The following is a 15529-nucleotide window of genomic DNA, read 5'->3' as shown; positions in this document are numbered from 1 at the left end:
TGCGCCCAAATTGCATGAAAATGTAATCACATGTCAGTTCTAGTATAATATATCTGTCCAATGAATACCCGTTTATCATCTGCATTTCTTATTGGTGTAGCAATTGCAGTGGCCAGAGGGGTATGTTTGCCTCAGATGCCAAGATTGTATGGGATGGAATGTTCGACATGGAAAGGATGGCAACTGTCAAAATGTAAGTACTGTTGTTTGTTGGTAGGTTTAATCTGGACGGAAGTGTGTAGCTGGCCTTCAGTGAGGACGAGATCAACAGATGTCATCAATGTATCTGCACCAAACCAGGGGCTGATGTCTTATGGATGCCAGGGAAGCTCTTCCAAGCGACCCATGAAAAGTCTGGCATAGGAAGGAGCCATCTTGGTTCCCATGGCCGTACCCCTAATCTGTTTGTATGTCTGCCCCTCAAAGATGTAGTAGTTGTTCGTAAGTATAAATTTGATTAAGGTGAGTAGGAAGGATGTCATAGGTTTGGAATCAGGTGGCCACTGCCTGAGGCAATGTTCAGCAGCAGACAGACCATGTACATGGAGGATGTTGGTATAGAGGGAGGTGGCATCAGTGGTGACAAGCAAGGTGTGTGTTGGGGTTGGGACAGGCACGGATTTCAGACGATGTAGGAAATGGTTGGTATCTGATGTAGGAGGGAGATTTTGTACTATGGGTGGCAGGTGTTGATCAATTAAGGCAGATAATAGGTTTGGTGGGTGGTTTGAAGCCAGCAGCTATACGACAGCCAGGATGATTGGGTTTGTGGATCTTAGGAATAAGGTAAAAGATGGGGGTGCGTGGTTTAGGTGGAGTGTAAAGTTCTATGGATTGAGGTGTTAGTCCTTGTGAGGTTTTAAGGAGGATCTGCAGGTCAGTTTCATCACAGGGATGAGATCTTGATGGCAGACGCTGTATGTAGAGTTGTCAGACAGCTGGCGTAGATCTTCATTAACATATTCCCTTTGGTCAAGTACCACAGTGGTAGATCCTCTGATGCTTGGAGGATAATGATGGAGTCATCAGCTTTTAGGGAACATAGAGCCTGGAGTTCTGCAGAGGACAACCCCAATCATCCTGGCCCTCTTACAGCTGCTGGCTTCAAACCACCCACCAAACGTATATCTGCCTTAGTCAATCAACACCTGCAACCCATAGTACAAAAACTCCCCTCCTACATCAAAGATACCAACCATTTCCTAGATCAGGGCTTCACAACATACGTGCTCGCGGAGCAAGCTGTGAGCAGCAAGGCGCGAACACGGAGCAGCGCGAGCACGCTACCCCCACTACCGGACCAGAGCGGAGAGTGGGGAGAGTCACGTGGGGCACACAACAGCTGCCACCAGGCAATGTAAATCCACGGCCACCTGCAGGGATATCAGTCACGAATTATTACTGCGACAAATGAAACAAATAAAGGAGAATGTACACATGCCACATAATTTTATTAGCTTAGTGTATGCCTCTACATATGTATTAATTTGTGAACTGTTACACAATAAAAGGTGTCACTGAAGTGTGGGATTCTCGGTTATCTTGTACTTTTTGCCCTTTACAATTGCGACTATGTTCGGAGTAATTGTTCTTGTGCATTGTAGGCGCAGCGTGCAGTTTAAATTTCGATCAGACAATGCGTTTCTCAGGTGCGTCTTGTTACATTTCATTGCAGGAAACAGTTGTTCACAAACATACGTGGAACCGAACATTGATATTATTGTAGCCGCCAGTTTGTGCAAATGAGGAAATCTATCCTGAGGGAAGTGTCTGTAGAATTCCAAAATGTTTTTCTTGTTCTGAAATTTGTCTCTGTATTCTCTGTCACACTGCAGGTCAATAATTTCTAGTTGCAGCTCAGGACGAATCTCTTCAATATTCTCTGAATATGGAGAGGGGAACATATAAAAATCACTGTCTGGTGCTGTCAGATCTTGAAAGCATTGATCAGATTCTTGCTTAAGGGCAACTAAACTATGTGAATAACGTTCACAGTCTTTGTGAACATCTTGCATGGTTGATAATTTAGGAAAATGAGCTAGATTTCCTGTTGCCAGCTGACTCACCCAAAATGTCAATTTCATTTTAAAAGCTCGTATTCAATCTATGAAATGAGTAATTAGCAGATCTTTACCTTGTAGTGAAATGTTCAAAGCATACAGATGGCTAGTTAAATCTGCTAAAAACGCGAGATCACAGTTCCATGAAGGCTCTTTCAATTCAAGAACACATATGTTATTTATTTCCATGAACATATTTATCTCATCTAATAGGCAAAAAAATCGATTTAATAATTCGCCACGACTAAGCCAGCGGACCTCGCTGTAATGAGGCAGGCTACCATACTGGCTTTCTACATCCTCAAGAAAGCTTTTAAATTGCCTGTGTTGTAGCCCATGTTTCCTTATATAATTAATTGTACGAACAACAACACTCATCACATTTTTTAGAGTGATACTATTTGCACATAAGTTTTCCTGTTGGATGACACAGTGAACGCCCCTTATTTCATTCGGCACGGTCAGTTTTTGCATTTTCTCCTTCAACTGTGCAACGAAACCTGATTTTTTCCCTGTAATCGCTGGTGCACCGTCTGTAGACACTGAAACTAAAGAATTCCACGACAAACCTATATTTTCAACACTTTCTTCAACACTACTTAAAATATCACCTCCGGTTGTAGTGTTCTTCATGGCTACTACATCGAGGAGCTCCTCCCTCACCTGAAGATCTCTATTAACACCTCTAATAAATATGGCAAGCTGCGCTGTTCCAGTGATATCAACACTTTCGTCCAGAGCTAGAGAATACGCTATAAAATCGTTACAGTTATTTGCAAGCTGGCTCTGGACGTCGTCTCCCATGTCCTGTATTCGACGCATAATGATCATGTTAGGTAATGGCACAATACGGAACTGTTCAACTTGAGATGGACACAAATGTTCCGCTGCAACTACCAAACATTCTTTTATTAAATCGCCATCACTGAAGGGGCGCAGGGATTTTGCTAAAATCCAGCAATTTTGTAACTCACTCTGAGAGCTGCCTCAGTTGATTTTTCTTCGTCGTCCAGATCTTCTTCGGATAGCTTCCTTTTAAGTTTAGTAACTTCCTGTGCACGATCTGGTCCATCACATTTTCCACTTCCGCAGTCTTTCGCGTGGTACGACATATAATGTCGCTGCAAATTAAATTTCGTAAAAGAATTCAGCGTTTTGTGACATACTAAACATTTTGCAACACCATCTTTTTCTGTAAACAGACACAATTCCTCCCAATGGGGGTTGAACTCCGAAAGCATGATTGGGGTTACAGAACGGCAACTTGACATGATTCTTAACCATCGAAGTGACTGTTAGAGCTGATCGTAGTACTTTAAACGTTACACAGTCGGCGCGAATTCAAAAGGCAGGCTGCGGCCCTATTCAAACGTGCGCGCGCATTTCCCCTCCTTCCCCTCCCTCCCTACTCCGCGACCTTGCACCTGCTCGCGAACACATGCCTGAGCAGACGCGAGTACTCGCGCTCAAAACCGGCCAGTTGTTAAGCCCTGTCCTAGATTGTCTAAAATCCGTACCTGTCCCACTCCCACCTTGCATGTCACCATCGATGCCACTTCCCTCTACACCAACATCCCCCACGTGCAAGGTCTGTCTGCTGCTGAACATTTCCTCAGTCAGTGCCCACCTGATTCTCAAACCTATGACATCCTTGCTACTTGCCTTAATCAACTTTGTACTTACGAACAACTACTTCACCTTTGAGGGGCAGACATACAAACAGATCAGGGGTATGGCCATGGGAGCCAGGATGGCTCCTTCCTATGCCAACCTTTTCATGGTTCGCTTGAAAGGGGATTTCCTGGGATCCGTGTCTTCGGCCCCTGGTTTGATTTAGATACATTGATGACATCTTTACGATATGGACTCATAGTGAGGCTGACCTGCTAGAATTCCTGGAATCCCTGAATACCTTCTCCCAATTAAGTTTCACATGGTCGTATTCTGAATTCCATGCCACTTTCCTTTATGTTAATCTCATCCTCACAAGGCCAACTACCAACTTCCTTCCACATTAAACCTACCAATAAACAACAGTACTTACATTTTGACAGTTGCCATCCTTTCCATGTTAACCGTTCCCTCCCATACAGCCTTGGCATCCGAGGCAAACGTATTTGCTCGGATGCAGACTCTTTACAGCAATATACCACCATTCTCACCTCAGCCTTTACTGCACGCAATTACCCCACTAACCTAGTTAAAAAAGCAAATTTCCTAAGCTGTCGCATCCAATCCTGGTACTTCTGATCCCTCTGCAAAACAGCTTTGGAGCACACTGTTGGTGACACAGTATTATCCTGGTCTGGAATGTGTTAATCAGCTACTTCAACAGGGCCATGGTTTCCTAAAATCATGGCCTGAAATGAGACCCATTCTGTCTGAACCTAGAATAGTTTTCCGTCACCCTCCCAATCTCTGCAATATGCTTGTTAGACCCTATGCTCCTTCTGCACCCATCTCCCTACCCTGTGGCTCCTACCCCTGTGACCACCCCACTGCAAGACTTGCCCTATGCACCCTCCTGTCACCACTTATAATAGCCCTGTAACTGGCAAAACATATGCCATGAATGGGAGAGCTACCTGCAAAACGACATGTCATATAGTAGCTACTACGTAAACTGTTAAGCCTTCTGCATCAGCACAACTACCAACAAATTATCAATTAGAATGAATGGGCATAGGCACGGGATATATACTGGGAACTCACAATATCCTGTTGCAAAGCATGCTCTATGACATGATGTTCGTGACATTGGCACCTGTTTCACCGTGCGTGCCATCTGGATTCTTCCCTCAGACACCAGTTTCTCAGAACTCCGCAGGTTGGAACTAGCACTACAACATGTCCTTGGTTCTCGCCACCCATGTGGCTTTAATTTAGGTTAATTTCTTCTGTCTCTGGTTTTCTTGATTGCAACTACTCTTTGCTTCACTCTGTTTTAATTTCCCACACCTTTATCAATTAAAGACATGAAGTCTGTAAATGAGTCGGCAATCATTTTATTTTTGGCACTTTTGTTTTCACAAGTCTGTCTTGTTCACACAGACTTCTTTACACATTATTACCGGTTTTGGCTTACGGCCATCTTAAGGTCTGTTGCAGATATAAATGTTGTGTAAGTGACCAGGTTCAATTAGTTAAGACTAAATCTATACAAGTATTAGTGATGCATGAAATATAAAAATATAAAATATGTATAGCCATGTGTAGCAGTCATACATACCGTGAAAATATTCTGATAAAAATCATCGTCAAGTTAAGCATGTGAGTACATGGTACATGCTGATAGTACTCAGATTGCGTCAGGTATTTAATACAAGAACCTAATGCCAGCAGGGGGAACTTTAGCTAGAGTACATAGTAAAACAGTGTCGCCAATATAAAGATTAAAATGCAGTATGCACTGTCTTTAGTTAAAAAATTTTCCTTTGGCTAAATGAGCATCTGACATTAAAAACATTTGCTGATATTCTGTATGTGAAATTGGACTCATACTTGAAATCCATAAAAAGCACAAATACTATACAATACAGCCCTTAGCCTGGGTAGGTAACATACAACATTTTATGAATGCCAGTATAAAAAGTATAAAAATAAAAAATCACATCATCTTCAATCCTAAGAGATCAGTTAACAGTGAACCTAATCATAATACAATTAATAAAATAGTGCCCCTTAATTAAAAAATAGAAAATCTATAATGAATATTATATTAGAGTGCGGCATCGATGGCGAATATGTCATGGCTTCTCTGCATGACTTCCTTGTTTTCCTGTGGCCGAGCTAACGGAGGAAGGCCCTGTCTCCTCGTTGCCGGCAGCCGGCACACGCCAATCTGCTGGGGTGCTCCACGCTATTCAAACTAGTAGGTTTCTGAATTTATCAAAGTGAGTATTCAGGTTAAACTCATTCTGTTCATTCAGCAGTAATTCCGGTTCTTGTTTTCTGTGCACATAAGTCTCTATTTCTTCGAGCAGGTTCTTAACTGTCCCTTTGACGCCCTATGCAACACTTTCATATTACTGTCTATATATCCTACTGAATGTCTTGCTCTGTCCAAATGTGTACCGAAAGCGCTCTTATTTTGACTGTATGTATGTCCTCCAAAACGAGTGGAAATTTCTTCCTGTCTGACCGATGTAAAATCTATCACAGTACTGGCAGCTAATCTTATAAACACCAGATCCCATATATTTATTGCTGTAGTTGCCAACTTTGTGCCATAGCTTACAACCAATTGTACCTTTTGTCTGAAACCCAATTTTTATTTTTTGTTTTCCTTAAGGCCTGCGCACATCTGTCGGAAAATGCGCCATAGTATGACATAACCACAAACATCTTTCATTGTCTTTCCTGTCTATTTTTCACCGCCCCCTCCCACCTATGTTACGTACAATGCACTTAGCTTCTCACTCTTATAAACTTGTGCACAATGTTTTAGTAGTAATCTGTGTCTTGCATATTACCCTGTCTTTCACCTTTAAGCTCTCAGGTTTTCAAATCTCATCTGATACAGTCCCCAACAATCAGTCTTTCCTTCTCATCCCGTATGGTAAGTCTCCCCTGACCCGCAGTTCTGGGTGACTTTCCCAAAATCTAGCCTTTTTCCTGGACCTCTCCAGTCCTTTTCCTTCACCCTTCTTCCTTCCCCTTCAACCCTTCTGCCTGAAGAAGGAGCCACTGGCTCCAAAAACTTGCCAATCACAACAGTCTTTTATGTGTGTGTTCTTCCACTGTTTGGTGAGTATGGTGAGTAGATTTTTATGTATCCAATATAATAATTGCATCAATATTTGATCATTTTTGTGTTATAAATATTCATTAAGCACTCTCACATACTTTGCAGGGCTATGGTGTGGAAGGCCTCAACAGGGGAATGTCTGCTACTATAATTAGTCATGGGATTTTCAATATGGTGTATTTCGGTGTCTTTAAGTCACTCAAGAGTCGTCTTCGACCATTTTCTGTAAGTTCTGTGTTTCCACATTCTCAGAAATCCTATGTGTATGAAAATATTTGTATAAATTTCCAAACTATTCATTACAAGTTAATATAGTTAATAAAGTGAAAATCCGAGCACCTATATGGTGTGAATGTGGTGAAAAATATTTATACAGTCTACATAAAATTGTAGGTAACATTTTAGGTGCTCAGCACTATGCAGCTTTCATATTCTTGATAAATGATCCATTTTTAAGAACACCTTTACACTTTATATAGATTATTTTTATTCTCCTGGAATTTGGGACAAGACTATCATCGGGAATCCTAAGCCGACAACAACCACATCCAAATTGCCATAATGTTTGTGCCAAGCAACTGTCAGTCTTATCCTGCCAGGGGGTAAGACTTGAGAAATATAACTATGTATAGGTGTGGTAACTTGGTAAAACCACTATTTAGAACTAGCAGCTCTTTTTAGCTTTAGTAGAGATCAAATGTACTGAATCCTTGCAGTCTGGTGTTCTGTGATCTACACTCATACAGTTCTCATCTTGGAAAAGAAGCACATGTAATAATAGTAGGAGGTGCAGGTAACATTTTGGACTGTAACCTCAATTAGACATCAGGCACATTGCTGAGAATGCTGTGCACTAATGTGTGTGGAGCGTGCCACTCTTTGAGAGATATGGTAAACCCTGGAAGAAGGGTGGTGCTGGGGGGATGACATAGTGCTCAAATAAAAAGGTATGAAACATTGCAACAACCAAATCAGTTGAAATTTGCATATGCCTCTTTGGGAAAATGTAGTGAGACATCTAGGGGGACAAATGCAGTGCCCGCCGTGGTTGTGCACACACACAGGCTTGTGACTTTGGTGAGAAGCAGGCAGTTGTATTCTGTCCATCTGGTCCATCTGATGTGGCAGTGTGTGTGAGGACATTGTGGTGCTCACATTGCAAAATTCAGCGATTGGGGAGCAGTGAGGCAATATCAGATTTATCACTGCAAAAGGGGTTAAACCAGCCGATATTCATCGCAGGATGTCATATGTGCAGGAGACTGTGTGTCTGACAAGTCAGTGATAATCTTCATTGGCCATTTTCGTGAAGGTCAGGAGTGTTCGAGTGACAGGCCAGGCAACACACGGTAATCACGGCCAAACTCGTCGACAAGGTGAACAACTCGATGAGAAGTGATCGGCCTGTCTCGATGCGAATGGTGATTGTGATGATGGGGAACAGTGTGGACGATTGTGCATGTCAGGTTGGGTTACCAGAAGGTGTGTGCACAGTAGGTTCCGAAGAAGCGTAACAGACCGCAAGAGGAGCTCCATATGGAGCACTGGAACACCTGTTCCACTATCGTGAGGACCCCACTTTCCTGGAGTAGATAGTTGCCAGTAACAAGAGCTAGTGCTATCACTTCGAGCCATAGAGAAATCGGGACAGTATGCAGTCACTTCCCACTACAAAATTCAAAGCTGTGCCCTGACCAGGCAGGTGATGCCCACAGTCTTCTGTGACGTCAGAGGTCCGGTACTCATTGAATTCTTCGAGCACGGGAAGAGCTGTTAACAGTGGCTTGTACTGTGAGACACTCCGTAGCCTATGCGAATCCGTTGAGACCAAAAGGCCTAGGCTGCTAGCAGAGGGAGTAATCCTGTTCCACGATAACACGTGTCCACACATCTCAGAGGTCACACAAAGTGTAATGGCCAAAGTTGAGTGGGAGCACTTGAGCATCCATCCTACAGCCCAGATGTGGTTTGCAGAGTATAGATGTACAGGGTGACAATCATTGAACAATATGAAAACAGAACGTAAATTAGTTACAAATTTTGGCATGCACACATGTTATTAACACGTAAACGTCACTGCAGATATTCGGATTTTGGTTATGACACATTCGATACACCTGCCATCATTGGTGACGATGTGGTGCAGACGAATAACAAAATTGTGCACTACCTGCCGAAGTGTCGGAACATCAGTGCTGTCGATGACCTCCTGAATGGCTGTTTTCAGTTCAGCAATGGTTTTGGGGCTATTGCTGTACACCTCGGTTTCAATATAGCCCCACAAAAGGAAATAGCAAGTGTTCAGATCCGGAGAATGTGGTGGTCAATCGAGGCCCGTGCCAGTGGCCTCTGGGTACCCCAGAGCCAGAATGCTGTCCCGAAAGTGCTCCTCCAGGACATCACCCACCCACTCTCCTGCTTCAGTGGGTTCGGGCTCCGTCTTGCGTGTACCACGTCTTGTCAAAATTGAGGTCACTTTGGATAATGGGGATGAAATCATCTTCCAAAACCTTCACATACCGTTCGGTAGTCACTGTGCCATCAAAAAATATCACACTAATTATTCCGTGACCGGACACTGTACACCACACCGTCACCCACTGAGGGTGAAGAGACTTCTCGATTGCAAAATGTGGATTCTCAGTCCCCCAAGTGCACCAATTTTGATTATTGACAAACCCATCCAAATTAAAATGTACTTCGTCGCTAAACTAATCCATATAGTGCATACCAATTCCCATCGTGCCCCGCAGCCAACCGTGCAGTTTGAACATCCTAATGCAAACCATTCAGAAGTTATGATGATTTTATTTCATATAGTTCAATAATTGTCACCCTGTAGATAAAGATGCAGATGTGTCATCCTGTGCCTTTCACGTGCTTCCATATGTTTGGTCCACTAAAAGAACATCTTGAAGGGAAGTACTTTGACTTGGACAAGTACTTTGACTTGAATTGAAGGACACAGTGGAGAACTGGCTCCCATCACAGCCGCAGAAATTCTGGGAACAGGGAATCCTTCAGCTGTTGAAACAGTGTGTGATAGTTGTGTTCGGGCCTCTGGAGATTACTTTTGAATAAAGGCTTCAATTATATCCACAGTTTTGTTTTGTACCTTTTCTTTTTTAACACCCCTCATAAATTGACACATATACAATGCAACTGAGTGTTGGGCGCTGCATTGGCCACACCCGTGTGTAAACGTACCTCTTCCCTGAGTGATTTTCCAAGCTCTGCATTAAAAAATTCCAAAGAATACCTCATCCAGTGTTTATCATATCACTCAAAGAGTGCATTCTCAGCATTGTGCTTGATGTCATCCTTTGTTGTCTAATCAGGCTTGTGGTCCAAATTGTTACCTGGACCTCCCTCTGTTGTTACATGACCTTCTTTTACAAGGTGAGAGCTGTGTCAGTGCAGAGCACAGAGCACCAGAACGTGACAATTCAATACAATTTATCTCTACTGAAGGTTCTACATGATGGTTTTAAGCAACAGAGTTCACCAAACCTTTTTAGAGTAAATTCATCTGAAAGAGGGAGCTGCAGAATAAGTATAGTTACAGCCGAAACAGCTACTATGACAACAAAATACTGTAGTTTGCACAAAACCGAGGACATTTCAGAAAGCGCTCCTCATACCCAATGAGAAGGATGGTGGAGTTTTGGCAGACTTGTGTGTATATAAGAGCATCACATGGAAAACACTGAAACTGAACATAAAATAAACATTTTATTTTAAATCTTGTTTCCTTTTACAGTTTAAACACTCGTAGAACATCCCTGACACACAATAACTACATTATAATTACTATTTATGGACTCAGGTGTGTGACATGTGAAAAACACATTATAATGAAAACATACTTGATGTATGTATTTAATGTAAGTTACTCTCTGCTGCAGGATGAAACGCTGTACCTGTTCCACATAATGGGCATTGGCTTTGCAGCTGGTACGCTGGCATCTATAGCCAGTAATCCATTTGATGTTGCAAAGACTCGAATACAGGGCCCTCAGCCAGAACCCGGTGTCAGAAAATACCGGTCCCCCCTTTCTACTGTGGCAACCATTTACAGAGAAGAGAGGTTTGTCTTACAAACTATATTATTTATTCAGAGTAAGTATGAATTGTTGAACAGTTTTGAGGCTATATTTTCCCTAAAGCTGGACATAAGTTTGAGGAAGGTTCCCCATGTGCAGTGTTTCATGCATCCAACATGTATGATCTCCTTCACAAAGAAACTCCAAATAGATTAATGCCTGAGGTAATGTGTTTTTTGAATGTTGTATAAGTGTAGGGATGCATATACAAAATGTTTAAAAAAGTATTCCGTGTTTTGAGAGGAGGTAGTATGGATCAAAACAGGAGAAAAGTCCAGTAAACGTGGGCTCTGAAATGCCTACTGTAAGATCTATGAGTACTTGCTCACCTTCGCTACTGTGGAAAACATATCTTCTACTGCAATCTCTTCGCTATTACGAGCGATCTACGGAATGCTGTAAACAAATGAGAACATATTTTTACGTTACTGTGAAAGGGCAGAGGTTCTGATGTAACCTACTACCTTCTATTTGCCAGATCACAACAGAAGATCATGTGTGCCTTTTTCTGTGTGGAATAATAGGCTTCCATTATGCTAGTAAGTGCAAAACTAAAACTGTAATGCAAAATTAAACAGTGGAAACTCCAGATTGGGATATTGACAGTATAAGTAAAAGGTAGATTACTACTCACCATAAAGATGACATGTTGAGTTGCAGACAGGCACAATGAAAAGACAGTTACACATTAGCTTTCATCAGAAAAGGAAATTTAGGCACATTCATTCACATAAGCAAGCACATCTCGTGCACACGTGACCGCCATTCAAGTCTGAGCTGCTGCCTCAATGTGTGATCCATATGGTGAGTAGCCATCTACCTAATTTCTTTATACTGTAATGTAAAAGCATTTCACAAACTTACCAAAACACATACTGGTTCCATTACAGCTAATGTGTGTGCTTCATTTAATCAGACTGTGAGTTTGGTTAACAGCAGTAACACTAAGAGACGGTTACTGCATGCTGTATCCTCATTTGTTTACTGCATTCCATAGGTTGTTTGTAATCCTCTATAAACAAATTGTTGATAATAGGTGATAACAAGTTTCGAATCACAACTACGTCTGTATATTTGTAGAACTGGTCATTGAATAAACAGTAAGTGGAAGTCAATATGCGTCAAAATAGGTTCATTAATTCAGCACTAAACCTAACCTCAATCAGCCATAACAAATCAGATAGACGAACACAAATGAAGAGAGAAACCACATCAAAACTTACTATAATATCAGTCAGTCAAACACATTTCATCTAATTGATGTAAGAAATCTGCCAGATTCTTAATGTGGTGCTCACATGGACCTACTACAGGGCTCAGCAGAGTAGCAAGGTGTTTTACTACACAGAATAGCAGGGTGTTTTGTTCCACAGTGTGTCAGAGTACCAATGTTACTCCACAAGGAACATGTTTCACTTTGTCTGATTGTGAGTAACATTGGTGCTCCGACATGTTGAGTAGCAACATCCTTGCGTTGGGTCCCTTCCAGTGCTCACCTCTTCTATGTCTTTCCCTCTTCTGTCACTTTCTGTTTTGCTTACATCTGCTTTATTAATTTTCTAATCTTTCCTGTCTGTACCATCGTCTTTAAAATTCTCAGCTGTATCACCGGTTGACTCTACTGAACGCCTTCTTCCAGTCAATAAAACAATTACACACCTCTGTGTTCATTTCTATCATTCTTTCTCCAATCACTGTCAGGGAGCCTATAGCATCTCCTTTTCTTTTACCCTTTCTTAACCTGTACTGGTCTTCCACAGTATTTTCTTCAGTTTTCTTTCGATCCTCCTCAAAAGGACTTTCATTACAGCCATCGTAATCTTAAGTAGATCTTGGGGCCAGATTCATGTACACAAATTCTGCTTACTGCATCAGTGAATCTGGCTACTGAGTTTAGGTCCATGCATTTCATTGCCTCAGATGGTATTCTGTCACAGCCCAATGTTTTCTTTTCCCGGAGCTCTTGACTTGTTTTCTCCAGTTCCCATCTTTCTCTCTTCACCTTCCAGAACCAGTTTCTGTTATCTGCCTGTGCACTGTATGATTTTTCCACATAATCCATCCAAACTTACTTCTCTTCTGTACATACTGTCTTGTTCACATATTTATTTAACAGCTCTTGTTTGCTTGTTTTCCATACTTCTCTATCCATTAAAGATTTCACTGTTCTGTGCATTTCTTCCAGCTTGCCTTTGTTTTCCAATTCTTCTAATTCTTCTCATTGGTGTCCCCACCTATTCCTCTTTAGCCTGGCCAGTTGACCTTCTTTGTTCATAGTTCAGTTTTCTCTACTCTCTCTTCCCTTCTCCCAAACTGTCAGTTTTCAGTTTCCAACTCATCCATTTTATCCAATATATTCCAGTCATCCACGCTTTCTTATTCCTTGTTTTTTTCACTTCTCTGTTTTCTGTCCGTGTTCCTTCCAACATTGTATTTCTAATGGTATCCCACACTTCAGTGACTTCTGTACTTTGCCTTAAATGTTGTGATTTATTTTTGACATAGTTACAGCACTCTTTCTTATGGTAGGCACCATCTGGATCCTTCCTACCGACACCAGCTTTTCCCCTTCCTTTCTCCCACCCCAACACGACACAGCCTTCCGTTTTACCACCGCATCCACGAGTCCTTTTCCCTTTCTCTACTTCTCCCTTTTCCATTGCCCCCAACCTCCAGCTGGACCTAGCAGCTATATCCCGCCCCCACCGTGCCCCTGCAAGCTTCAACAAGCAGCACTTCACCTTCCCCCACTCCACTCTGCTATCCCCCCTCCCTCCCTACTTGCCCCATGCTGCCTCTGAACCCCCACCACACTCCCACCAGGCACATTTACAACTCAGTCTGGCCACAGCAGCCAGAGACAGTGGTCATGCATGTCAGAGTTGTGCTTGTGTGAATGTGTATTGTTTTCTACTTCAGAAGACAGCCTTTTGGCTGGAAGCTAAAATGTATAGCAGTCTTTCCGTTGTGCCTGTCTGCGACTAAACATCTCCTCTATATGGCAATTAGTAATCTATCCTTTTCGTGATATTATTTTTATTCCATCCTCGCCTTTCCATTGTTAATGCCCTTCTGTCATTCTCATCTCTCACTTAGCTCAACTCCTCTTCCCTTATTTTGTTTAGCAGATTAAATCTTCCCCTACTCTGTATGCTCTCATTACACTGTGTGTAGTATGCAGTGACACTTGTAACAGATTTTTTTCTGGAAAATTTTCATTCGTTTCTGTATTGTTTCACTCGGGGTCAGGTAACACTGTGAACTGAGATTCCAAAATTACATAATTTGTGGTACATCAGGTATGGAAAAAATCCACTGGAATTAATTAATTACAACTTACGGTCAGTTTATTCACTCACAGCACCTACCATTGTGATGTCCTGACAATCCTCCTAACCCAATAAAAGTTTGCCTGCTATTTTCTTTGTAATATGGAATGCTCATATTCTATTACAGTATTCATACCTGCCACATATTACTACAGTGTTCAGCAATATGTATAGTGTAGACTGTATTCAACCAGAAACACTCTCTGATTGCCCTGTTAGCTTTCGATTCCCACTATTTATAGATAAGCCCCCTGGCAGGAATTAACAACTTCTTTGTTTAGTTTAATTACATATAATTGATAATTTGAATAATAAAACAAAAAATTGAATAATATAAAGTCAATCAAACGCAATTTTCAGACTAATAATTCCAAGTACAAAATAATTTGTATAATGGTATTTCTCTAGAAAACAAGACATTACTTTGTTGACAGTGTAGCTTCACGTGCAGTGTTCCCTGAATTTCAGTTCAAATTTAGGGTATTTATCTTAAGATACGAGCTATTGGAAATGTAAAACCACCATTGTGCTTGGAAAATTTCGGGCTATAATGTTTGCGACACATATTTCGGAAATATAGCTCAGTATAAGAATTAGTGGTGTCCAGAATTTAAATTATTTAACAAATAGCTATTAAAATATAACATTTTAGGAGAAACTTAATACATTCTCAAAATTTGCAAAAATTGGCTACAAAGAAACTGGCTAGGTATTAATTTTTGATTTCCAGATTTACAGAATCTTATCTCCTGAGCTAATGGGTTTACTGCAAAACTAATTGCACCACAGTATTCAGGTCCAATATCTTTTGACTGTAATGATAAGAATCTAAACTAGTTCAATAGTTTTATATTGTCTCAGATGTACAGACAGTTTGCCCTCATCAGAAGTGTGTGTAGTCCAGAAAGGCAGCTGATGCACTTAGCGTGGCAAGGGCCACTTGTGTAGAGCAGATCCATGCATAATGCTGGCCTATGCTATGTTCGTGGTGGCTCGTGCAGCGTTTCTGTTTCAGTACTCGGGCACATTGTCAAGCTTACAGATCTTCTTCCCTTGAGTGCTTTGAATAGCTACAAGTGTAGTGTGCAGAGCTTCAAGTGACAATGTAGAATATCTGGAAAAAGCCAGATACTATAGAAAAACCTTTGATCATCCATGCTGTCCTTCTCTGTATGTATTCAATATCTGCTGTCAATGCCATTTGTTATGAGTTCCACACACTTGAGCAGTATTCTGGGATAGGTTGCACAACTGTTTGGTAATCAATACCTTTGTAGAGTATTTGCATTT

The 15529-nt window shown here is 41.5% G+C and overlaps 1 protein-coding gene across 4 annotated transcripts in view; it reads left to right on the top strand.

Annotated features, from left to right (window-relative positions):
- Positions 1 to 15529, top strand: part of LOC126210529 (mitochondrial 2-oxodicarboxylate carrier-like) — a 97110-nt gene that overhangs the window by 68396 nt on the left and 13185 nt on the right. For all 4 annotated transcript variants that reach the window (XM_049939780.1, XM_049939781.1, XM_049939779.1 and 1 more), the window contains exons 6-7: positions 6913 to 7032; positions 10713 to 10894. In XM_049939780.1, the coding sequence (XP_049795737.1) occupies positions 6913 to 7032; positions 10713 to 10894 (302 nt within the window). The remainder of the gene's footprint in view (positions 1 to 6912; positions 7033 to 10712; positions 10895 to 15529) is intronic.

Source organism: Schistocerca nitens, chromosome 10, assembly GCF_023898315.1.
Source record: "Schistocerca nitens isolate TAMUIC-IGC-003100 chromosome 10, iqSchNite1.1, whole genome shotgun sequence".
In the NCBI taxonomy this organism is placed as follows: Eukaryota; Metazoa; Arthropoda; class Insecta; order Orthoptera; family Acrididae; genus Schistocerca; species Schistocerca nitens.
The sequence above is the reverse complement of the archived record's forward strand: the minus strand, read 5'-3'. Positions and strand labels throughout refer to the sequence as shown.